Below are 26,421 nucleotides of genomic sequence, written 5' to 3' on the forward strand. Positions count from 1 at the left end.
AGCTCTTTATGTCGCAAAGCATTGTGGGACGGGACGCCGGTGTGAAGCTTCTCGAAGGAAACTGCAAAGATGATGGTGAGTGAGTTAGCATTCATGACCAAACTATGATCTATAATCCGACTCCATCCTTCACTTTATCAGCGAGCATTTTTATCTGGACTGCTCTCAACTCAGATAACTGTCTTTCGGATGTCTTTGGAAGCGAATATTTTTGTAAAAATGAGTTTAAAACGGTGTTATTTGTAGCCAGACTGTTAGCCTCGCAGGGCGTCAATGGGCGGATACGATGCTAACGGGGATGCTAGCTAATGTGTTATTGATAAAAGATGAACTACGTCTGGCTGGTTTGAGCTTAGAGTTTAGAGTTGGTTTGATTAAGTATTTCTCTGTTAGTAGTTTTGATGTCTGTCATTGTAGCTGTGCCAGTCAGGTTATTATCTAGTTAGCTGCTGTAGCGTTATTAGCCTCTTTGTATGAGCTGCTGCAGAGGAACAAGTGGAGCTGCTAGGTAACAGCTCTAGCTGCTAGGTAACAGCTCTAGCTGACTGCTCTGTGCTGCTGAGGAGCCAACACAGACAACCATTTAACTTAACATGTATCAATCAGATAGTTGTATTTGTCCAGAGATTTGGTTGCCATAACTGACTGACTGACTGACTGACTGACTGAACAAAGACCAGACATTTATTTATTAACCATTTAACAAGGTATTATAATCAGCAGTTGCACCTTTTTATAATAGCATCCAAATTAAGTTTATAGATGGTTTACAAACCAGTTTGTAAAATTAGATGTTTTAGAAAATGATTTCTTTAATGTTTACAAATGATTTCATAATCATTAACATATATATATATATATATATATATATATATATATATATAACTATACATATATAGTTATATATATATATATGTATATATATATATAGTTATATATAACTATATATATATATAGTTATATATATATATATATAAATATATAAATAAATATAGTATATAAAATGATAGTGAGTGCAACAATAAACTGTTAAAATAACATAAATTATAGCATTACTAATAATTAGTAAACATTATTAATTATCATTTTGTTGTATAACAGTAACAATGACGGTCAATTGCTAAAACCTGCTAACTAATGATCATTAAACAGTATATCTAGTATGTATAATAGGGTGTTATGACATGTAGCATGCTACAATGAACAGTATTATTAGCAGACTGTAAACACACATCCGGCTTTCGACAGTGACACACAACATGTCATGAGTAACAAAAGCATCACACCCTGCAGCTACAGTACCAGCCACAGCCTCTGTGAGTTTTACTATTTTAGGTTATAGCCTTAAATGGTGAAGTAATATAACTAAAACTGACAGATTGTGTGTTTGTGCTGAAGCTGAGTGATATGGATGAGTTCAATACCATATTAATATATAAATATAGTTTTAGATATTGTGGTATTACAGTATGGAAAATATAAACAAGATCACAATGTTTAATACAATGAAGCATGCTGCACAAAATTAATTTTGATAGACTTTAATTACAGTTTGTTTAATTTGGGAAACAGAATTTTGCAAGATGACACATCATGATCAGACATATTATCATTACGATATGATTTCACTGAAACATGATGAACTGTAACATTTAACTATTGCTCAGCCACAGTTTTATAAATGAAAACCACATTACTTATCGTACACAATACAATGGCATTTTTTTTGCCATTTGTACTACAACTGAACTTCATAGTCATACTTTCTACTGTTGCCACCGATTATTCTAATGTTCTTGAAGCAGCAAACTATAGCTGCAAATGTGTGCTAGCTAGCAGTATTTACATTTTTTTTTTTAGATAACCAGGACACACTACTTCACCTTACTTATTTGAAATGATTGGTATGGGTACAGCCTACTTCACATTTTGCTCTTCCTCTTTTCTTTTCTCTGTCCAGCCCACACCAGTTATCCTGCTGAAGGAGGGGACAGATACGTCTCAGGGTATTCCCCAGCTCATCAGTAACATCAATGCCTGCCAGGTCAGAAAAACAACTTTTCTCCCCTTGGTTGTGTGTGTGTGTTTTTCTGTCTGTTTACCAAATATGCTTTAAATCTGTCTAAATGCACCTGTTGGGTTGTCTTTTCCAGGTGATTGCTGAGGCGGTCAGGACCACCCTTGGGCCCAGGGGGATGGACAAACTGATGGTGGATAGCAGAGGTGAGGAGAGACGGGTAGTCAAGGATTGGAGGAAAGGATTGCGGGATGAATTCACCTGAGGCTTGCTGCGGCAGTCGGTGTTACCGGTGTTACACGGTGGTCAGGCATACACCGATTACATTACTTGCCCACCGCCCCCACAGTCATTCTGCTTTTCCTTTCTTTTTTTAATAGAAATAAAACCCATTTAGTTCATTTTGGCATATCAGCGGCATGTTATCAATACATAGTCGGATAACGGACGCTACAATCTGAAAGTGAAAGTGTCTGCTCCGTATGGAGTCTCAGCTCAGAGAAACAGGAGTCAGATTTCACACACAGGACAAGAGAGTTGACAGACAAGACGATGGCAGAGGATTTGGTGTCAAAGTGAAAAGCAAAAGCGCCTATTTAGCAATACATCGGATTTAAACCCAATATTATAAGGGAACCATAACGTAATGAGGTAATCGAGGTGGAAACCTGCACCCCCGCAGCGAAAGCTGGACCGGAGAGGCCAGACACACAGCCATCAGTGGGTAAAAATCAAAGTTAGTGCTCTAAATGTATTGAGTGCCGTCTTTTCTTGTAAAATGTCCGGTGTCCGATCACAAGTTTATTAACCGGTGGGTACATTTTCTCACCGTCACATCCCTAATTCACCAAAAATGTGTGATTGATTGTGTTTTCCAGGTAAGGCCACAATCTCCAACGATGGAGCCACCATCCTGAAACTGCTGGATGTGGTTCACCCTGCGGCCAAGACCCTGGTGGACATCGCTCGCTCCCAGGATGCTGAGGTGAGAAGTGTATTTTTTTACAAAATGTATTATTTAACAAAAACTTCAACCCGACACCAACACAGAGGAGGATCTCCTCCGTCAGAACATCCTATAATAGGTTTTCATAATCTTCATTCCTTCGCACCATCCTCAGGTCGGAGACGGCACCACCTCCGTCACTCTCCTGGCTGCTGAGTTCCTGAAGCAGCTCAAGTCGTACGTGGAGGAGGGTCTCCACCCCCAGACCATCATCAGAGCATTCCGCACCGCCACCCACCTCGCTGTCAGCAAGATCAATGAGATCGCCGTCCCTGTGAAGAAAGACGACAAGAAGTAAGCGCTCACTTTCACCGCAACAAGTTATTTACATGCCAGCTGGCATTTGAGGTTTGATTTATCCTATGAGCAATAAAGTTATATTATATCCTTCGGTTGTAGTCTTGTTGTAAATGTTCTCTCCCCCCTCTCTATCCTCTCAGAGAGCAGAGGCAGCTGCTGGAGAAATGTGCAGCCACAGCCCTGAACTCCAAGCTGATTGCTGGTCAGAAGGATTTCTTTTCCAAAATGGTGGTGGACGCCGTCATGTCTCTGGACGAGCTGCTGTCTCTGAAGATGATTGGCATCAAGAAGGTCCAGGGAGGAGCCCTTGAGGTTTGTATCTTTTACTTTTACTCCCACTTAAACAAAAAACCTGCCTCTATTAATACAATATATGACAGCAACAGTTAGAGGTTAGAGAAACAGGTTTATGGCTCGGTCATGGGAAAATTTCCAATCTACCCATGTCATACTTTCTATATTTACATTTCTCAGGATTCCCATTTGATCTCTGGGGTTGCGTTCAAGAAGACCTTCTCCTACGCCGGGTTTGAGATGCAGCCTAAACGCTACGACAATCCAAAGATTGCTTTGCTCAACGTGGAGCTGGAACTGAAGGCTGAGAAGGATAACGCTGAAGTCCGCGTGAAAAATGTGGAGGTATGAAGCCCACAACGCAGCATCAGGATGTGTAATAAGTGCCCGGAAATGTTGTGGAATAAGTCTCTCTTCTTTGCTCCCTGTATTTACCTTCTTTCCCCTTTTCTGCAGGATTACCAGGCCATTGTGGACGCAGAGTGGAACATCCTGTACGACAAACTGGAGAAGATCCATCTGTCAGGAGCCAAGGTGGTTCTGTCCAAGTTGCCCATCGGCGATGTGGCCACCCAGTACTTCGCTGACAGAGACCTGTTCTGTGCTGGCAGGGTGCAGGAGGAGGATCTGAGGAGGACCATGATGGTAGGAGACAGACACTGAATACCCCACGTCTTTAAACCATACATCTGTATTCTTAAAGGATGAAGGAATTACAGTAAAAATAAATGATCTATTCAGGAATGTACAATTCAGTAGTGTATTTGTTTTGCAAATCCATATTTCTTATGTCCAAATGAGCTTGAACATGACTGACTGTGTGTAATGTGACCTCCAGGCCTGCGGTGGCTCCATCCAGACCTCAGTAGGAGCCCTGACAGAAAACGTCCTGGGACAGTGTGAACTCTTCGAGGAGGTCCAGGTTGGAGGAGAGAGGTAAGAGTTAAAATATTTTGTCCAACTTCTCCAGAGAATGAACATCTTTAGAGTAAACAATGCCGTCATGACAGCTCACACGCACCACTTCTGTGTCTGTAGGTATAACTTCTTCAAGGGCTGTCCCAAGGCGAAGACGTGCACCATCATCCTGAGGGGCGGAGCAGAACAGTTCACGGAGGAGACGGAGCGATCACTGCACGACGCCATCATGATCGTACGCAGAGCCATCAAGGTCAGTCGACGCATTTAGTGTGTGTGTGCACAGTGTCGTCATTTATTAACAGCACCTCGACGCTGAATTCAAGGAAGCTTGTAGCATATTTAATGCAAACCAGCGAGATTACAACTCAGATTTGTCACAATTTGATTTTGATCTCAAACTTTAATTCAGTTTGATTTGTCGGCCCGTATGTGCACACCGACGGCAATAAGCTGACTGTGCTTATCTCATTTCCAGAATGACTCCGTTGTAGCGGGCGGAGGAGCCATAGAGATGGAGCTGTCCAAGTACCTGCGGGATTATTCCAGGACCATCCCTGGAAAACAGCAGCTGCTGATCGGAGCGTACGCCAAGGCCCTGGAGATCATTCCCAGACAGCTGTGCGACAACGCCGGCTTCGACGCCACCAACATCCTGAACAAACTGCGCGCCAAACACGCACAGGTAGGAAACGAAACACACACCTAATCCTACACAAGACTTTGAGTAAAGCACTTGGCATAATTTTACGTCCTTCAGTTCTAGAAGAACAGGAAATACATTTGTGTGCCTCATCTGTCGTCTCCCTGCAGGGCGGTATGTGGTACGGTGTAGATATCAACAACGAGGACATTGCAGACAACTTCGTCGCCTGCGTCTGGGAGCCATCTATTGTGCGGATCAATGCGCTGACGGCGGCGTCAGAGGCGGCCTGCCTCATCCTGTCGGTGGACGAGACCATCAAGAACCCACGCAGCAGTATGGATGGACCTCCTGGCGGCGGCAGGGGCAGAGGGCGCGGTAGACCCCACGCTCACTAAGAGAAGCAACAAAACCCACTTATAAACTGGCATTAAAATCCAAATGCAGGAAGAGGATTGTCTTCATTTACACAGAGATGCAAAGATTGTGTTGAATGTAGCACGGCATGTTTGAACTGCATTTGGATTTGAATTCTAGATCAAATTAGGCTTTGTTAACAGTCAGACACATTGCAAATGGCAGTGGTGAAACAAATAAAAGGGGGGAAATGAGAAGTTCATGTGTCAAATATGGCTGACAGTTCTTGTGTTTTCTTTGTTTTTTCTTCCTGAAGCTTTCACTTGGTAACGTCTGTTTAGCATTTCAAGCACTGCATCTTTCCATGTGTTAGCCATTTTACTGAGAAATGATATTGAAATACAAGAAGAATGATGTTAGTTCCCCCCCTTGCTTTTGTATCAAACACACTCCTGTTCGCTCCAAGTTAGCTCTTCCACTCTGACCTGAAGCAGCTGTTCCATCATTTCTAATCTGGATTTGTGTTATGTGACAAACTGATGTGTAACATGTGAAGTAGAGCACTGATGTTAGGCAGTTCTGAACCATTCATTGGTTGGGCTGTGTGAAACTATTTATTGGACCATTCTTATCAATAAATTCACAGCTGAAATCGTACTGTTGACTGTTCTTATGTGTTATTTGAAACATCTGGTCAAGGGTGGAGACAGTAGATTGTTTCCCGATAGTGTGTTAGTTGCAGGTGTACTGTACTTAAGACAGCACTTTGCACACCTGCCTTATTATTTGATGGTACTAGTAATAGTCATGAGAGAGGGGAAGTCTTTAAATAGTAAAAGTAAAGCATGTTATTGCTATAGAAAAATGGTACAAGTGTTTTTATTTTAATGTAAAATGTAAGGGTATGAATCAAAAAAATTGGGATGATGCTCTGTTATATCATTTTACAACCTGCACAGTTCAAAAGAAACGAGGTTGGGTCAGCATGTTGAACATGGTACAGTGGTTCTTAATCTTTTTACTTAACATGACCATAAACATGAATACAGTTAATTACAGCTAACACAACATAAAGACTGTCTTTTAATGATGAAGCCCCAGCAAGAGGACTTTAATATTTAAAAAAAAAGAAATACATACTATAGTTAGACCAAAACAAATCTTAACTCAAGGTCTACTCATCAACTTTCTCCATAGAATTGAACTGCATTTAGCTCGTCTTCCTCAGTTGGTGGAGTTTAATCAGCTCAGTTGTATGGTACTTCACTCAAATTTGAACGTGGTAACCTCTAGTGACAACAGAGCCGTAAAACAACCGAGCCAACTCCATCTGCTGAGAAAGACCAAGATGTGGCTCAAAGCACAGAGAAAGGCCAGTAAGTGGACTTTTGAGTTGAAAGCTTAGTTTCTGTCCAAATCAACGTGCTCCCAGAGGATCAGGTTGGTTTGAATTTCCCATTTTTTTTAAGTGAAGAATAATCTGGAAAAATAACTAGTTATACAGATAAAGCTCTTATCCTGCTAATAATACCACTACACCTGAATGTGAATGGTGACGTACTTAAGAAGAAACATGCAAATTCTGCAATAGTGCCACAGTCCATCCCTGTGAAGGACAAGGAGGGTGAAGAGGAGCTGTCACGTGTCATATCTTTTGGGTATAACCCACTACAACACTGCTTATGTGTCATACCCCAGAGCTCAAACCTGCATCCCAGCCTCTTCCAGTAGGCCTTAAGGATCCTTAGATGTGTGATTGTGATGAATCCTGAGAGCTCTTACAGCCTCTGTGCATCCACACAGGGGTTTTCACTTATTCTGGCTGATGTGACCTCTGCTCAGGTTGAAGGTGGGTGGAGCTATGATGGTGTAGGTCACAAATCTTCATCTACCAATAAGAATGATAAAGGTGTAATTTGTCCCGCCCTAACAGGTGCACCAGGAGACTCAGGAAGATGTCACTCAGTTAGTCTGTACACATCCACACAGTCCTGAGCAGAGGTCTAATCAGCCAGATGAACTGAAAACACCAGTGTGTGTGTTCAGAGGCTTTAACTTCCCTTGCGATTTTCAGCTTGTAGTTCGGTCTTTTCACCACTAGGTTGCGCACAATCACAGACACATTAGAGAAACACAGCTGCAGTCCAGGTAGTTGTATCAATATCTGGTATATGGAGAGAGAAATGGGTCTTTAATGAGGTATAAGACCAGAACCTGTGAGACATCCCTGTGTAATTCATTATCTGGGGGAACAGGTAACAGTCTTCATAATTAGCAATTAAGATGAGTGAGTCTCACTCTAGGTAGTATAAGTTGAAATACGCCTCGGACGGGTTGAATTATTATCTGTTTGTCGCAGCAGGGATGTGACCTCAGCCACCTGCTTGCATTAATCGTTTACAGAGTTCATACAAGTGTTCCTCTGAATATTTTCTGGGTAGGAAAAGCCTGTAACATCATTATATGGTGTGACGTGACAAACTCCACTGTAACCAGACAAATTCTTCTTTTCTTGTACGTAGAGGGCGTCCTCCCCTTCAGTTGACGAGATGCTGACACTTGTTTTGAGGAGTATGAACTTATGAAGGCTGGAGAGTTTATAAACAATGTTCCTCTCCTGATCTTTTTCCTACTCTAATGAGTAAATGTAAAGCTTAAATGTCTGGATGTCCACAAAACATGTCACCCACTCCCAAAGTACCGTTTTTCTTTCAACACTTATCAGCCCTAGAATCAGTTTATTTCTGTTTTCCAATCCTCGTCTCCTCTTCCTGCTCCTCCTCAGTTAGACAGGAAGTCTATGGAAGCCCGGACGGTGCGGTTGGACATGACGTCAACGGCTGTGACTTTGATCTCCGTGTCTCCAAACTGCATGGTCGCTCTGATCTCTCTCCTCTCCGGGCCTTCTCCTCCTCCTCCTCCTCCTCCTCCTGCTCCTCCCACTGCTCCCGGTAGCGGCAACGGTTCCGGTAGGTCCAAAGTTATCGTCCCGCACTTCCTGACCCCGGGGTCGGAGATGTATGTGACGTCCTCCGACGCGCTGCAGTAGATGTTGATGATGATCTTCCTCTGGCCCAGACGAGCCGGCGTGTAGCTCCGCCTCACGACCTCGCCCAGAGCCACCGACTGGTCGACGCAGACGAAGCGGTCGAGGATGTCGGTGCACCACTCGCGGCCGTCCTTGATGAGGAGTTTGTCGCGGGGGTGGCGTCCCTCCACGAACCGGTTCAAGACGCCGACGCCGTAGATCAGGGGGCATCGACGCACTCTGACCTGCGAGAGAGAGAGAGAGTTTGTTAGAGCGCGTCGAAGAGTTACTCTATTACTAACAGGTAACGAGCACTGACCACGGTGGGATCCAGCCCGAAGAGCACGGCGCCCTTCAGTATGGTCAGTCCAACATCATGGGGGATGATGATGCGACACGTCCGCCCCAGTGCTCTCTGGACTGCTTTCTGCAGCATGGCCGACTCTGCAAAACCACCAACCAGGAAGAGGAAGCGTACACCGCGCACCTCCGGCTTTGCTATCAGCTCCTCTGTCAGGGGGGAAAAAAGGGGAAGATCTTTAAAATAGAGTTCACTTCATTGGAGCAAAGTGGGTGTTTCTGTGCACTACGGCTGGATGTTTCATGGGGTGGTGGTTCAGTGTGGAAGCGTCAACATAAAACCAGTCTCTGTAAGTTAAGCTGCACTAGTCTCGTCTTTCTGTGTTTCTCACCAATGTGTTTGACGATATTGACGATGGTGGGCTGGAAGAGCTCGTTCATGGCTTCCTGTGTCAGCCGCAGCATCCCCTGGGACGACCACTTCACTATGTTCATACTGACACACACACACAGAGGAGAGAGTTCACATCTTTAATGTTACACACACTATAACTCAATCAACACACTCACCTACCGTCCCTCACTTATACCCCTTTCACACCGAGGGCTCAACCAGGGTTGAACCTGCGTTGATTGTGTGTTAACAACCGGGGCGGGACAAATCTATTTGGTTGCAAATGTGGGGCGCACAGTCGTGACGCAACGGTCACAGGCCGCCGTAGCTCAAACAAACAGTGCGACGGCAGCAGGATTGTTTTCAGATACATTTGAGGCGAATGACGGACGATTTGAACAACATGGATGTTGTGGGGAAACTTTGAGGTGCAGAAGAAGGAAGAAATGGAGGTAGATGACGGGACTGTGAGGGACAACTTAGTGTATACAAACATAACAAGGCTGCTGAATGAGAGAGGCATCCATCGCACACAGAAACAGAAACACACAGTGCCAAACACCTCTTGGTACAGCCAGCTGTGATTAAAGCATGTCTGCACACTTTCTTTTTGCAACATTACCTCTTTTAACTTTTTTAATTTTTCCAAACAAACCTGCAAAAAGATCCATCTGTCGCCTGTCCCATCTGTTATAAATACCAAACCCAGTCCTAGTTCATTACATTATCGAGCAATTAGCAAACTTCATGACATATAAACTATTTTTATTACATTTGGACAAGCTCTTAGATTATCCAACAGTTGCCACATGTCCTGCTGAAAAACTTTAGTAGGCCTACCATACAGTATGTAGCAAATCTTAGCTGGGATGGTGGAGTGAGTGAAATATACATTTCAGTCTTCCTAAGTTTATGTAATACTTTTGTAAATGTAGCCTATATTATCATACTAGAAAACACAATGTAGTCTAAAGAAGAAAAAAAGGTTCACGAGTGTTGAATGATAGATACTGTAAATCTGTATGTTTTTGTGTACATTACAACTTCACGTAAGAGATAACATAATTTGATATTTTACAAAGATAAAAATGCTGTATGTGCTATATTTACACCATATTATCCCAAAACGTGCATCATTCTGTGACATTTTACGTGTTTGCACACATTGATGATGCCACTATCATCCCTATTTCTAGCACCTGAGCTAATTGGTATGCATTGCGGGTTGACTGGCTTGGTTTGAATTGACAAAAGTGGGGTTGAACATCCCTGATCTGACCCTGGTCATTGGTGTGAAAGAGGTATTTTATACACACACACACACCTCTCTCAGCCAACACTCACTTGCTCCTCCTCAGGGCGGCCTCCACACTCTGCCCCCTGTGTCTCTTGTAGTAGTCGATGAAAGAGAAGGGCAGGGAGATGTTGAGGGCGTTGGCCCTGCCCGGCGCCGCCGTCCGCTTCCTCGCCTCGAACGCGATGGTGAGGTCCACCCAGGCCGCCGGCCGCTTGGCTTTAAAGCTCTGGATGAAGTCCTCACCGAAAATCTGGCACAGCATGGCTTCGAAGGCCAGGTCTACTCCGACGGCGCCGTACGGACCGCCTGGAAGGAAAACTACAGCTCTGGAAAGCGTAGGATATATTTTTGTGTGTTTCAGTAGATTGTGAGAGTGTGTACCTGAAGCCTTGTAGAGCTCTTTAAGGGTTCCCTGTGGCTGCTCGATCTGATGGACTGTCAGGTCAACTGTTCCTCCTCCGCAGTCGGCAACAATATACCTGTCACCTACACAAAGAGTGCACAAACACACACTATTTTAATACCTGCAGGGTCCTGGGAACGTTACACATTTTCATAATATCTTTGATAAACGAGAAAAAGTTGCTTTGATTTAAGGGCCAGGAAATATTTTAGTTTCTCCTCAATTAGTAGGAGGAAATGTGGATGATGATGTGTCTTCATTTTTGTGGAATGTCTAATGTTCCCAGTATGTGTGTTTTCTCCTGAAACTCTTCAACCAGCAGACTCTCAAACATAAACAGTCTCCAGGCATGTGTGATTGCCTGGCTCCCTCTGCTAGTGTGTTTGTTTATGTTCTGTTCAGTGATAAGAGCTGGTTTTGGCTTAGTTACCCTGAGATTAGCCGACCACACCCTGAACGCGTATGAGTGAGTGAGAAAGAGAAAAAGTGCGAGCAACAAAAATGAAAAATGTAGGGAAGGATGAGAGAAGAAAATGCAAGAGGAGGAGTAGGAGGAGGAGGAGGATAAAACAAGGTTTCTACTCCTTTGGTTCACTGACGGTGCAGACGGAGAGAGTCCCATGGGCTGGGTCCTTCCTGTGTGTGTGTGTGTGTGTGTGTGTGTTTGTGGACAGGAAAGGGAGCAGAAAGGGTCAGCGGGTTAGCGTGGCTCCTCAGATTGTTGTCATGGCTCAACAGAGAGAAAAGGCTGTGTGTAAAACCGGAGAACTGGGTGAGTTTGATTGATTGTTCCTGGGTGGGATTTTATCATCTCAGGCAAAACTAGACACTGTGGGTTGTAAAAAAAAATCAGATGTCTATAGATAAATGCACCAATGTAAAGCTGAAGATCTTGCCGTTCTAACGGTGTATTGGTTGTCATTCTATCATGAAGGGAAGGAGGTGAAGTTTGACCCTTTGACCCCAGTGACCATGCTCCTTTTATTTGTTTTTTCTCAGGTTAAAAGCTTTTAAAAAGCATCCTTTAAAAATAAAGAGGAAAAAAAACATGTCTGTGATCTTCTGACGTCTGATCTAATCCGCTTGAACACACATTGGAAATTATCAGGAGTCATAAAATCAGTTTTCTGCAACATTTTGGAATATTTAGCGCTTTTTTGGCGGCCCCAGGGGCCAAATTGGCAGTGCCCCAATATCTATATCTTTTCAGAACAAATTTGTTGCTTTTATCGCAAAATGCACAATTGTTAGGCTTAACTTCCCCGCTACAACGCTGACTGGTGGAAGTGCTGCAGCTCTGACGGGACTCTTCTTCACCTACCCTGGGAACGTCCCATGCTTCAAAACTACAGGTTAAAAGTTCATGAACGTATAAAATAAACATGACTTGGACCCACTTTGAGTTCTGCCCGAGGCTATATGGTCTCAGTGATCCACAAATGACATCTCGCTGTGGATCCACGGACTTTATTCATACCAGTATAATGGTGGGAAAGCAGATTATTATGAGAAACTGGAGGAATCCAGGTGAGCCCTCTCTTCAGGAGCGGATCACAGAGTTGGCAAAAGTGGCTTCATACCAACAGATTTCTTTCAGCTTGAAGGACAGGACTTAGAAATATGTGGCGAAGCGGGGTGACTACTTGGAATACATTGTTAACGTGGACAGATCTTGAAGTAAAGCACACACCATCACACAACACTCGCACACACAGCACACACACATACACTCTTTATGTGTCTGAAAATTAATTGTCTGCTTGTAAATTAGAATAGACCATGATGAAGATTAATGTAGGAATATGCATTAGATTTTTGTCTTTTTTTGTATTTTATTTGTATGTTATGATTTTGTAGAATTTTATTTATTCATTTTTATATAAATATATTTTTGCATATAGGAGTTATTTGATTTGTTGACCAAAATGTGACAGTATTCATGTAAAGAAAATCAATAAATACAAAAAAAAATACAAAAAAAAAACAATTATGATTTTATTCTTGTAACTTCTAGACTTTTTTTTCTCAAAGTATAAGGACTTTATTCTCAAAAACCCCAGGCTACACACAAGACAGATATTGTAGATAATGGGTGAAAACAGCAACTGGCTGAGCTGGAAAAGAACCCAGTAAATAAAACTGAGGGTTAGTAGAAATGAGAAAGTAGGTGTGTGTGCTGCTCATAGTCAGTCAGCTGGGGTTAAAAGTCAAAACCATCAATATCTCCGACATGTGGGGTCTGTCTGCCTCTCTCAAACACACACACACACACACACGCACGTACGCACGCACGCACGCACGCACACACACACGGTCTCACCAGTCTGCAGCTCTGACCACAGCTCTCCGGTTCCACTCTCCACCAGGAAGGTCCTGCTGTGTCTGGATCGCCTCAACTGCTCCCTCGCTGCAACAGACACACACACACACAACGCTAAATACACACAGGTACACAAAACACTTATACCTTTGATATTAGGATATGACCCCTGTTGCACACACACTTACTTTGGTCATTAAAACAGTTCAAAAAGTCACAGTGAGGCAAAAGATAATGATTTTCCTGAGAAAAACTACACTATGCTATGCAGTTCTCCAGTTCTTCAGGGGCATAGCTAGGATTTCTGGGTCCCAGGGGCACAAGTAGGGGTTAAAGCCCCCCTGAAATATCGCTGTGGGCCCCGCTTTTCTAAATAAAACAATTCAACAAGAACTTTTCCGGACTTTTTCCTGCGATGGGCCCCAAGAGGCATCACCATCTTTCACCACGTTGCACTGCTTTGCCTGTATTCAAACATTTTTGGGTAATATTTTGGGAAGTACCGTTAGTAACCAAGTCACCATTACTGCGGTGGCGTCTTCCTATAATATGCACACGTTTGAATGCAAGCTGTCCTGAGAAGTGTACAATTTTCTACTTTTACCTTTAACAATGTTAACTTTTGACAATGATGTCTAGGAGTTCAGGAAGAACCTGAGCAGTTCTCAGCTTCTTAACGTTAGCATGAAATGGTGAAAAAAGTTATAACATCAGCTGAGTTAACACTGCTTAGTTAGCGTAGCTAACATTAGTGGGCTAAAGGCACTGTCTCGGGGCGGCGGTGGTCCCACAGATTAAGTTACCTTAATCAAATAACTGTGGTGTTATTGTGAAATATAACATTATCTGTGTTAACTGGTGATTCTCAGCCGTATGCGTCGTGGTTGCTTGTAGTGACGGCAGCTGTGTCCTCGCAAAAACTTCAATTTGACTTTATCAGTATTAAACACATACTCATCTGTGTTTATTATCTACGCCGATCATTTACGTAAGCTACTACGAGCAACAACGGACGGTTTCGGCTGAAAGTCACCAGTTAACACGGTTAGCAGACGGTAGAATCACTACGACTTGCCACAGCAGTAATGGTGGCGCGGCTAGATCGTGGAACACACAAAGCGATCACCAGATTCATCTATAAACATACTTTAGCTTGTGTTTAACTCATGCTCAAACATAAACTTTCGACCTAATGAAGATGTTTTTAATTTATGCTGCATATAATAAAGGTTTAGACAAGACTCATAACCCATGAGGTCACAACATTTACTCAACGAATAGTATAACGTCTCTCAATCTAAGTAAAACAAGAAAAACACACCAAAACGAGAGTCATAATGTTTTCGCATGACAGAAGCAATTTGCTGGAAATGCTCTCACATTTCAACTTTCTCTCCGCTCTTCAACATGCAAACCGCCTGACTGGCAGGTTAAGAGCATGGACGGAGGCCAACGAAAACAGAACACCCTCGAACACAGCTGAGAGAAATACCAAACACCTGACAGCCTGTTTGACGGAGCAGATACACTTAATATGGCTCCATACATGCGAGTGAGCCCACGAAATGAGACCTAATGGCTTTAAGAGGAGAAATGACTACAGATCAGAGAAGCCAAAGGAGAATGTTAGAAGAAAAGGTCATATTTCTCTGTCTCTTGGTTTTAATAACACAAACTCAGTGACAGGGCGAAGCTGTGGTCCTGATGTAAAAGTGTGTGTGGGTCGCAATAGGTTTGACTGTCTGAAGTGTTTGTATAATTTAGCTAAAAGTGTTTTTTACTAGGTTCCCTCAAACCCCATGAGTACTACTCACCACGATAATTAGAATAAGAGTTAAGAGATTTGTGGCAGGATAAGAAAAAAGAAAGAAAGAAAGAGCAATTACTGAGCAACAATGACCACATTGTGTTGAAAGCAAATACTCTTACAGTTGTTTTAAGGCTCTGGATGACGCAGGAGGTAATGTATGTGCCTCTGTGTGTGTGTGTCTTTGTATGAGGCTGATGAATGTAAGTCTGGAAACCATTTACATGAAACAGCAGAAAAGAAAATGCGTGTGTGTGTGTATTAATGACTCCCCTGTGCTATCTTTGGAAACGAAATGAGGTGGAATAAAAGCTAAAGATAGTAAAAACCATGACGATTGTGATGCCAAGTGTGTGTGTTTGTGTGTTTGTGTGTGTGTGTGTGGAAATACTGCATGTCTGTTTGTGTGGTGTCTGCAGAGTCCATGCAAAAATGTACGACCTGGCAAAAAAAGAAAGTTAGAAGGGGGAGGAAATGCTAGAAAGACCGAGGGGAAAAGAAAGAAAAATGAATGCGAGTGAAGGAGAGGGAGAATGACAGGCCGGGAGGGGGTGAGATCATAGTCTCGCTGCACCTTGTTCCAATTACAATATCCTGTGTTTAGTGTGTGTGAATGTTCTTTATGTGTGTGTGTCACTGACTGCATATGTGTAAGTGGGCCTGTACTGGGGATTTTGGACGGCATGTTCGTTCGCTGAATTATGCATCAGTTTCCTTTTTCAGTCTTTGCTGCAGTTTAGTAGCGTTTTCCTGTAGCTGCTGCAAACACAAATGTTTTCAATGTGGCTAAAATGTAGAGTCGGGACAATGTGACAGGCATGTTTCCACTCAGTAGTAAAAACAAATTAAAGTTGTCGCTTTTATCCTTTTATTTTGAAAAGTTATCCACATACTATAGAAAATGAAAGGAGTTTCTGGCTCTGGAAGTATTTTCCCCCATTTTAGCTGCACTATTCAGTAGTTTTGTATCAACAATGGGTCAAATGACTATGTGTAATGTTAAAGAAGTCGCTTGTAACCCAAACAGTTCTCCTCAACTCTATGGAGTGCTTTAGCATCTTTCAGCTCATTGTTTTGGTTTTACGGACCACATCTTTACTGTTTTGGTTCACTCAGCATTGTTTTTAGGCTCAATAGGTTGCTATTTTTTTACGAAAAAGAGCTCTGATAAACCACTGTACACATCTTGCCCAGCACCAAATGACAGATAGGTAACATTCAGATTGGAGCATCCAATGAACCAGATGTTTCCCTTGTGAGAGGGGACCAAAACAGATCTAAAAGGTGAGTGAATAATGGACTTATATTATTTAGATGGCCAGAAATTCTACTTCAACGTGCTATAAAGTGCTATGGAAAAAGCCAGTCAGAGGCTCAAATCACAGCTTTAGCAATTATGATCATAAATCTGTGGCATATTAATTATTGACTCAGAATGTGATTTAAAGTACTGAACGCAGTATGAGTTTTTTTTTACAAAGCTCTTCTTTAACAACAGAATTGAGTCTCCATGAAGCTTTTATGTGTATAGGTTTGAACCTTTGACTTTTTATCAAAGAACCAGATATTTTGTAACACGGCTTCTCATATTTTATACTGATGATTCAGCCAGAAGAGTTTCATGCCCATACTACGCTCTCACTGCCCGTCACCTGATATTGTCTATGCAGAAAATCTAGAAAACTGTTTTGCTCATGTCCGCTCTACATGCCCCCCACACACACACTACTGTAAAGTCATCTGAGTAAAACCACAAGTAGTATCTGAAGTCAGATCTCTTTCTTTTTTTCACACGCACACAAACACAGTTCGTCCTTTGCATAAACCACAATCCCCAAATGGAATCCAACAACAACATTTCCAGGAACACAGTGCGGTTTCATGCTTATGCTAATGACCAAGACTACAAGAACACACACAAAAAAAGTACACACAGAGAGATACACACTCTCTCTCTTTCTTCACTACCTTGTCTGAAGCTGGAGTCGAAGGGCCGGGACCCTTCCACATCAAGGCCATTTGTGATTGGCTGCAAGCTCAGGTCGAGCACCTGGTGGAGGCGGAGCTTACGGCAGTAAATGGACGCAGCTTCTGGTTCCAGAGCGATGAGGAGCTGCTCAGGACAGTCGGGGGTCACCAGACCGGCCTGGAGGAGAAAAGACACACAGAGAGGGAGAGAGACATGTACAAGCAGAATTTTATTATTCTGTAATGCTCTTGATTGAATTCAGATACTTAGGGGGGGGGAGAAAATAGTTAGACATTTTGGAAAAAGCAGTTCTCATAAATCCATCATGCTTTTAGACATGCATGTTGACACTGCTTTGGTCTGTATACATACGCTAAGTGCCATTAGGAGAGCGGAAGAGAGCTGGTATATAAGCATTAGTCGTGATGTATTAGGTGTAAAGTTGAGTGGCTGGAATTATGTGTTTGTGTGTGTGTGTGTGTGTGTGTGTGTGTGTGTGTGTGTGTGTGTGTGTGTGTGTGTGTGTGCGTGTGTGTGTGTGCAGGGCGGGGGTCTGGACACCACTTCCTGTGTTTGTACGCCGGTCTCCCTCATTGTTCACTTGTGATGACATCATCACCAGCAGGAAGCACACACACCCCGACGGACTCAAGCAGGGAGCCAGCGGCAGGGTGTGTGTGCATGTGAAAGTGTGTATGCATTGGATTATTTATGTATGTACCCGGGTGAGTGAAGGGCAGATGAAAGATAATGTAGGAGTGTGTGTGTTGAAATGAAAAAAATTGAACAGACAGAGAACGCATGACATTAAAAGTAAAAGGTTGCACAGTCTTTCCCATGGACTACTGCGTATGTACTGCACAAGTACACACATGGGTCGGTCCATTCTCATTGATGTGTATTGTGATCGGACCCCCTGCATTCCTGTCCGTGTACGCACACTTCCTACAAGTCATTGTGACACGTACAGTACAGCGAGTGTGTGTGTTGGTGGGAAGATATTCAGGGAGGATGGAGGCAAAAGTGCAACGTTATGATCTATGTGTGTGTGTGTATGTGTGTGTGTGTGTGTCTGTGTGTAAGTGATCTTCCATGGGAACATTAATCATGCAGCCTTTATCTGATGCTTTATACACACTGTCTTTCTTTCCATCTCTCTGTTGTTCTTCTTCTCTCTCTGTCTCACACACACACTTACATAGTCTACCATCATCCTCTGCATGTGTGTTTCCAGTAGACAGATATTGATCCAGAAACCCTCACAGGTACTGCATTTAGCATAAAAAATATGCTCAAATCACAACATGGCAAACTGCAGCCGAACAGGCAACAACAGCTGTCAGTGTGTCAGTGTGCTGACTTGACTAGGACTTGCCCCAAACTGCATGTGATTATCATAAAGTGGGCATTTCTGTAAAGGGGAGACTCGTGGGTACCCATAGAACCCATTTACATTCACATATCTGGAGGTCAGAGGTCAAGGGACCCCTTTGAAAATGACCATGGTTTTTCCTCGCCAAAATTTAGCGCTATTTCAAGCTATGACATGGTTGGTACCGATGGATTCCTTAGGTTTTCTAGTTTCAGATGATGCCAGTATCTGCCCGCTACAACCTCCGGAAGATCGAATTGCGTTAATGTGTTAAAGAAATTAGTGGCATTTAAACAAATTTGCGTTATCGCGTTATTATCGCGTTATTATCGCGGTAACTTTGACAGCCCTAGTATCGGTCAGTATATGTGTTTTCCTACCAGGTATGCAGCCTCTCTCATGAACTGTTTGGCAGGTTGTCTCCACACAGCGGGTACGGTGATTACCCATCTGATCTCCTCTCCCTCCAGCACTGATGACGACTGGTCCTTCACCTCCTAAAACACAACCAGTGAAACACTTTCTTTGGTAAAATACTTAAAATTGAAGTCAAGTTATGAGCTTCCGTCAAAGTAATGCTCTTTATGAGCTAAAGTACAGCAAACATTTTAAGTCATCTCTACACAAAAGTAAAGGTTCACACGTATAAGCTCTATCTAAATAAATCACACACATATAACCAGCGTATAAACATGTCCACCATGAAGCACCATACTGCAATCATAAAGCTTTTAAGTGCACCTTTAGAGCATGTTCCCTGAAGAAGCGCAGGGCGTGAGCAAACACCTCGATGGCCCTGACCCTCCGACCATTGACCGCGTCCAGCTCCGTCTCCATGGTGAGGTCCTGCAGCAAACACAGCCACAACTGTTGAAACACTGCTGCAAGAACAAATCATCTGCTTGATGCTTAAAGCCGCAATTGTGTATTGCACTTTCATAAAGTCGCGAGACTTGCGAGACAAGAGTTATAAAAGAATGGTAAAATTTGAAGCAGCAGAGGCCAAAATATCCTGATTTTTAATCCATAGTTCAAGCTCCAAAAACACTGGATCCTACACTTCCCACAATGCAACTCGATCTAGATGTGTAAAATTGGCCATTTTAGTCTGAATGTATTTTCCTTTCTCATCTGATTCTCCTGATCTCTCTTACACTTGTGCTGTGGAGCTTCATCTTGAACTTATCGAAGTAGAGCCAGTGTCGGGCCTCCTCCGGGTCCAGGTCGTGGTAGAAGTCCCGGGCCGCAAACCCAAAACTGTGGAACCGCAAATCAGGAGTCAGCAGCAGACACGTCGGGCTCTTCTGATTGGCCACACCGGGGTCGCCGCCCTCCCAACGCCTGCATGGGGTTGAAGGAAAAAGACGTCAAGGGTAGAAAATAACAGAACAGAATTGAATCGAAGACAATAAACTCAGATTCTTACTTCATCATGTGTATGGCTTCTGAGTCCTGCGTGAAGCTGAACGCGTAGCCGCTGGAGGTCGTCCCAAAGTCTATCGCCACGACAACCGAGAACGGACAGGACATCTTGGGTCTGACCTCCACCCTCTGAGAGAGAGAGGGAGATTGGTGTGAGCTGTAGCTGGTACTTATAGGACAAGAACTCCCCATAATCACTCCAATTGGATAGATTGCCATGTCAATTGGTGCAGACATTCATGTGTCCCTCAGGATGAATCGTAAAAGCAAATATTAGAATGCTAACTCGCTAAACTAAGTACATGAAAAACATAACGGTTGCATCCGAAATTCCACACTAACATGCTATTCAGTACGCTAAAACAGGGTGTGAGATTTTTTAGTATGTCCAAAACCTTAGTATGAAACCAATAGTATGTGAATTACATACTATTTCCAGTGAAATACTACAGTATGCAACGCTGGACACTACATCAGCATAAATATCCCACAATGCAATGCGGTAGTGACAACAACGTTCATTACAGGTGTTGACGGACAGCTCTGTGACATCGATAACGCTTCAGTTTAACTATAAGTATAAGATTTCACTTTGCTAGACGTAAGATATATTTTTTAAATCTCACAAACCCTCGTTTTGGTCACATGAGGTTGGCACAGGTTACCATGGTTACACATCTCCAACTGGCAAGGAGGCTCTCCGGAAGCGACGACGTAAATTACTGCTCAGTGCGTCCAAAGACATACATACTACTGTTTATTCACACAAAAGTATGTTGAACGACAGTACACCTGTTGAGTATGTAGTGTAGCTATAGTATGCGATTTCGGATGCAGCCTGGACCTGCTGTTGTGCCTGAGTATGGCATCTCAGAGCCGCTAACATCGCTGTAGACTCTTAGTCTTGTTTATAGTTCAACACCAGAAAGGAAGAAATTCTCATCATCTACAAATATCCCAGAGTGAACCAGCTAATGTGGGCTATTATTTCTGTCTGTAGGAAGCCTGGGTGGGATTCAGACCAATACACTTCAGTAACAACGAGTTTCTATGATTGAAAACAGTGTGGAATTAGCAGGTTGGCTTGGAAATCAGAGCTGTTTTTCATGGACTTCCTTATACTCTCCTCTCCTCTCCTCCTTTAGTGCCAAAGTGTTGCTATTTCTTCACCACAGATTGTGGTCTTTTATTTTTATTTTCTTCTATTGGCTACTTGCTTTAAGTCTACACTTCACTTTAAACTGTGAGTGTAAGTGTTATTATAAACCACTAATGACGGTGAGAGGTGGATGTGGGTTTACAGGTCGTGTTTAAGAGCTCTATATAAAGAAAATAAGTAGATAGGGGGAAAGGGTGTGTAGGAGTGTCTGTGTGGTGTGTGTGTGTGTGTGTGTGTGTGTGTGTGCATAGTTACCGGTGAGGGTGAGGGTGTGAGGGGTGTGATGCTGCAGTCGTTTCTAGCCGTGGCAGGCGATGAAGGGGCTGATAAATTATCACCTGGGAATGAATGGAGAAAGAGGAAGAGGAAGGGAAAAGAGAGATGTAACGATACGCAGTGGTGGTTAACTATTAAACTCTCATTATAAACATGTTTCAGCATGGGAAAAGCGCCACACGTACGTCCACTGGAAAATGGACGTAATAGCCAAAAAATCAGTGTGTTTGAAGCGATACGCAGCCACTCTCTTATCACAAGGAAAGAGCCATTATTGGACTGTCATCAACTGCTGATGCTAAACACTGCTAACAGTCATATGCAGACAACACCTTCTTTTTCATACACTTGACCTGAAGCTCTCTACAGCAGATGTGGGATTGAATATTTGTAATGAACTGGAATGTCTGGAATCTGATTCCCAAGTGGGAGAGGGAAACGGAAAGGTCGGCGTTATTCACAATCCAAAGATAACAAGAGTGAGTCATTTTGACCTGGTTGCCATAGTAATGAAGCATGTGTCTTAAACTGTACAGTACTGTAGGAGTGTCTCACCGGGTATCTGCAGGCTGTTGGGGTCTGGCTGCACCACATCAGCCATCTTTACAGGAGCCAGGGTCTGCAGGGAAACACACCAACATGATGCATAACGCTTTATGGCTTCCAGATTAAATGACGTAAAATAAATGTAGTGCACTAGATAGTGAATAGGGAGCAATTTTGGACAGACCAAAGATATTCTTCAGCCAAGGAGGGGAAGGGAAAAAGACACACCCCAATTGTCACAGCACACTTGAACTTCTAGCTCCCAGCTACTAGAACTGCTCAGACGCCAATGACTGGTTGCACTGGGGAAGCTTTTGGGTGCAAGTTTATGAATCAGAATGTCTGCCAAATGCCAAATATATAACTTTTATATATGACTATGATGTTAGACAACTTTTTGTCTGAGTTAAACAAACAATAAAATGTGAAAAAGTGAGAGAAACTGTTAAGAGTAACTTGATGAATGTTGTGCACTTATTCACATTTATAACTGACACACTTTATGATCTTGAGCGCAGGTGTGACAGAAAAATGAATAATGGAGGACGAGAGAATGGGACGATGTGTGTGCATTAAATGTGAGAAAGATGTGGAGTGTATCTATATAAATATATATGTATTTCATTTATTTTATTCATATAATTCGTCAAATAGTATAATTTGTCTCTATGATGACTGTGTGTCCTCCTGCACATGCATTTACTTTGCATCTTTGTGCACATGTGTGTCGTTTTACATTGGCTTGTGTGTGTGTGTGTGTGTGCGCTGGGAGTCATTGGATCAGTCTGTGATCTGAGCCAAGAGCAAACTAAAACAGAGGAGCTCAATGAGACAAAGCTGTGTTTGTTTAAATCTCTTTCTGTGTGTGTGTGTGATTTAGAAAGTGTGTGTGAGCGAGAGAGAGACCATGAGTTATTCTGACATCCTTTCTTTGCGTACATGAATGCAACATCTGCCTGCATTTATTCAAGCATGTGCCTGAAACATTTGAATGTGTGCATGTGTGCATCATTGGCTTTCTTTCCCAGCGTCTGTCCTTGCCATCTGATGATAAAACCAGAGGTTGAAACTCGACACATCACTTGCACACACTTTTTTCTTTCCTTCTTTTTCTCTTTCTCTTTCATCCCGTCATCTCTTTGAGATCAATGTGCAGTGGACGATTTACCCCCCTGTCCCCCCTTTGCCCCTCAACTCTTTTCTTCTCTCTCTCTCTTTCTCAGACGCACGACTTGGAGCTAGCAGGGGATCAGCAGAACAAGCAACTCGGACTCCCCTGAGACGTCACATTAGGGACAGATTGTGCAACACACTCCACTTTTATGCACCATTAACAATAGAGCTCTGTCACTTTGAAGTATGGCAGATTTACTGGCAAGACAGGCTTCATTAGTGCTCATTAACATGCAGCTTTGACAGTTTATAACAGAGCAAAATGATACAAACATGAAAGTTTATAGTTTAGAAACTAAAGGACAACAAAAGACTGCAGATGATGCAAGCTTTGACAGATGCTTTTGTCTAAAACTGCTTATAAAAAAATGCATTCAATCTCAGAGCTACATGTAATCAACAATTATAAGTGCATTTCTTTCTTTGAATGTTAACTCACCTCTTTGTATGCTGCTGCAACACTATGTCCTTGTCCTTTATTTGCCTCTCCAGAAGTATCCCCAGTCCAAAGGCTGGTGTCCGTCTCTAGGGAGGGAGATGGAGAGGAGGAGAACAGGAGGAAACTGGGACTGGATACGAGAGGATGCTCTCTAGAAATCCCTTGTTAGAAATGTAAGACTTCCCAGCTGATTTGCAGGCATTTCCCAATATTCCCTAGTCAGAAAAGATCACAATGAGATGTGATGGAAGGAGAAACGAGTTGCAACCTAAAGAAAAAGGACCATTTTCTTGTTCTACTTCTTCGGAGAAAATCCAAACTTTTCCTAATGAAGTTGGATTTGTAGTTCTGTCTCTCTGCAGCTGAGCTCGCCGCCTCTCCGCTCTGCGAGAGAAAAGTAGTGACACACACACACACACACAAGTTGGAAGAGTGGGAGGGCTGTGACAGCGCATATGGGGGGAATGCTGGGGGATTTACCTCACTGGGAGATTGTGGTGATTGGATGTGTGTGTTGGAAACTGAGGGTGGAGTATTCCTGAGTATGCGGTGTAACCCAGTTAAGTCATCTCTCTATCCCCTCCCACTCCTCCACTATCTATCCTTCCCCTGTTTAATTATCTCTTCCTGTCCTCCTCTTGCTTCTCTTTTCATCTCTTCACATGCTGTCACTTTTATTTTAATCTTTTCTTTCTTTGTCTTTATATCTGCTTGTTACTGTAGCTGCTCCCTTGACCTTTTCATAACCTTTATGTACAGCTTTATAACAGACAAAAGCAGGAAGCAGCCAGGTGTGTTCGGTCAACACAAAACAAATTATAAACCTCATTCTACTGCTCTGTTTTGTTAAGGTAAATGTTTCAGTCTAGTTTAAAGGAACAGTTTGACTTTTTTGGTTTGCTTTCTTGCTGAGATTTAGATGAGGTGCTATCAGTGACAATCAGTTTAAAGGGACTCTATGTAAGAATCAGAAATTGCTTGTTAACAGCGACACCTGTGACCGTTAAGTCAACGAAAGTCAGCGTCCTGTTGCTCGCGCTTGTGATAAAGTTATCAATAGATATAACTTTGAACAGTGTAGACACACGCCCGTGCGCGTGGGGCACCGACCAGCAATGATTTATACGTGAAAGAAGTTACAAACAGTACCTTTAATAGTAAAACAAAAGCATTTGCTGCACTCTTACCCAATACGTGTAAGTGTTTTCTTATGCTGTGTGTAGATTTGTATGTGTGGATTTCGAGGTCTACGTCGATGCTGTAGGGATCTGATTTCTCCCCACTAGAGCTGTGATTGAAAGCATACATTAACCCCCAGTGCTTGCAAACACACACACACACACGCACACACACACACACACACACACACACATTGAGACTAGCTGGCCCCCCTCCCAATGGGCAGAGGAAGTCAGACCTCTTGAGTATTCGAAAGAAAAGGCCTCTGGTATATACACACACACGCACATGCACACGCACACGCACGCACGCACACACACACACACACACACACACACACACACACACACACACACACACACACACATCCACACATCCACATACACTCAGTCTCCTTGTCCTGTCAGATTTCCAAATCAAATTAGTGTGTGTGTGTGTATGTGTGTGTGTGTGTGTGTGTGTGTGTCTGGAAGCCATTACCTGGCATGTCTCCCCTTGCTGCCCAAAAACCAAGAGGCCCCATATGGATCCTGCCATCACCTCTCTCTTTCTCCTTCTTTCTTTCACTTTATTGCCTCTTTTCATTGTTCTACATCTGTCCCTTCTCTGTTTTATTAGCCATTCTTCTCTCTTTTCTCTTGCATCTTTCGTTGTTTAATCCATTTTATTTGATCACTCGCCCGCATTCATTTGCTCCAGTTAATTGTTTAATGACTATAATTAGCGTGTTTAATTATTAGTCGTGTGGCAGCATTTGAACAGCTTTGCTATCAAACCCCAGCTTTTCATAATTTTGATATTTTGCCTCTGACACCTCTGTTTGGCAGCTTCGTCCTAATCTGCATTAGATCTGCTTAAACACACCAGAGGGGGTCGCGGTCAAGCTCCTCCATCACCCCCATAAACTCAAAACTGTGAAACAGATCTTGAGTCGTGGTCTAGGTGCAGCCTCACCCTTCTCCCTGGAGGTCCGGACGCAGGAAGCCCAGCGCAGGAAGTGATGGAGTCAGGTGACAGGAAGGAGCCCCTGTGCGGCATTCCTCTCATGAATTCCACATTATCTCTGGGACCCTGGAAGTCCTCGAGTGACGGAAACACACCCATAACATACACATGCCAGCAACATGCATGCAAACACACACACACACACACACACACACGCACACACACACACACTGTAAGATACTGTTCTTCCTCCAGTGGCTCTAAATAGACTCCTATCTCAACCGCAGCCCGAATGAGAACCACTTACTTCCTCTCAGGATAGCGTTGATGCAAATAACAATCATTTTTGGAATTTCACTTTTGTAAAGGCAGTTTAGTTGATTATATTTTGTTGATAGCTTTACATAATGCCAAACACAACATGCATTTATGTTAGTGCATGTTAAAGCAATAGTTTGACATATCTGGATATACACTTGTTCACTTTCTTTCTTTTTTATTTAAGGTTAAAGGAATACATACACATACTTGTAAAAGGACATACAGACAGCAGCAACAACATATATAAAACAAAAAAAAGAAACATAAGAAAAAGAAAAGAAAGAAAACCAACCTCATATATAGATATATACATGCAGTATACACATATGTCTATATCCACACGCGCATTCATATAGATATCCACTTAGACACATTCGCTTACACAATTATCTATTCTATTATACAGACAAAAAAAAAAGGAGATTAGTATTAATACTCTCATCTAAGTAAGCTGTTTCAGGTCAAGAACGCACTATCAAGTTTAGCAGTAATAGATGCTCTGCACAATCACGTTCCTTTTGAAAAATGTTATTCTT

General features: G+C 42.8%; 2 protein-coding genes across 3 annotated transcripts in view; one reads left to right on the top strand and one right to left on the bottom strand.

The window, feature by feature from the left end:
* Nucleotides 1-6,192, top strand: cct7 (chaperonin containing TCP1, subunit 7 (eta)). The gene is made up of 12 exons (XM_037759632.1): nucleotides 1-75; nucleotides 1,961-2,044; nucleotides 2,154-2,223; nucleotides 2,896-3,002; nucleotides 3,139-3,317; nucleotides 3,464-3,635; nucleotides 3,798-3,962; nucleotides 4,074-4,262; nucleotides 4,456-4,553; nucleotides 4,656-4,788; nucleotides 5,014-5,220; nucleotides 5,349-6,192. Exons 1-12 carry the CDS (start codon nucleotides 70-72, stop codon nucleotides 5,574-5,576), a joined length of 1,638 nt encoding a protein of 545 aa, XP_037615560.1. The 5' UTR covers nucleotides 1-69; the 3' UTR covers nucleotides 5,577-6,192.
* hspa12b (heat shock protein 12B) overlaps nucleotides 5,852-26,421 on the bottom strand; it is a 26,468-nt gene continuing 5,898 nt past the window's right edge. Inside the window, exons 3-17 of one of the 2 annotated variants that reach the window (XM_037759631.1) lie at nucleotides 25,574-25,690; nucleotides 23,441-23,824; nucleotides 21,838-21,901; nucleotides 21,262-21,344; nucleotides 19,852-19,976; nucleotides 19,580-19,766; nucleotides 19,167-19,271; nucleotides 18,806-18,922; nucleotides 17,053-17,230; nucleotides 13,278-13,364; nucleotides 10,936-11,040; nucleotides 10,602-10,860; nucleotides 9,256-9,359; nucleotides 8,883-9,073; nucleotides 5,852-8,808 (exon numbers count right to left, since the gene is read on the bottom strand). In XM_037759631.1, the coding sequence (XP_037615559.1) occupies nucleotides 8,317-8,808; nucleotides 8,883-9,073; nucleotides 9,256-9,359; nucleotides 10,602-10,860; nucleotides 10,936-11,040; nucleotides 13,278-13,364; nucleotides 17,053-17,230; nucleotides 18,806-18,922; nucleotides 19,167-19,271; nucleotides 19,580-19,766; nucleotides 19,852-19,976; nucleotides 21,262-21,344; nucleotides 21,838-21,883 (2,079 nt within the window). In that variant the 5' untranslated portion in view covers nucleotides 21,884-21,901; nucleotides 23,441-23,824; nucleotides 25,574-25,690 and the 3' untranslated portion in view covers nucleotides 5,852-8,316. Of the gene's footprint in view, nucleotides 8,809-8,882; nucleotides 9,074-9,255; nucleotides 9,360-10,601; nucleotides 10,861-10,935; nucleotides 11,041-13,277; nucleotides 13,365-17,052; nucleotides 17,231-18,805; nucleotides 18,923-19,166; nucleotides 19,272-19,579; nucleotides 19,767-19,851; nucleotides 19,977-21,261; nucleotides 21,345-21,837; nucleotides 21,902-23,440; nucleotides 25,691-26,421 lie in introns of both variants that reach the window. The other variant, XM_037759630.1, reaches the window with a different exon arrangement.

The sequence above is a fragment of the Sebastes umbrosus genome, chromosome 22 (assembly GCF_015220745.1).
Source record: "Sebastes umbrosus isolate fSebUmb1 chromosome 22, fSebUmb1.pri, whole genome shotgun sequence".
In the NCBI taxonomy this organism is placed as follows: Eukaryota; Metazoa; Chordata; class Actinopteri; order Perciformes; family Sebastidae; genus Sebastes; species Sebastes umbrosus.

Coding starts and splice junctions, on each gene's coding strand:
- cct7 (XM_037759632.1), top strand. Junction 2,224..2,895: donor ACTGATGGTGGATAGCAGAG/GTGAGGAGAGAC, acceptor TGTGTTTTCCAG/GTAAGGCCACAATCTCCAAC. Junction 3,003..3,138: donor CTCGCTCCCAGGATGCTGAG/GTGAGAAGTGTA, acceptor CACCATCCTCAG/GTCGGAGACGGCACCACCTC.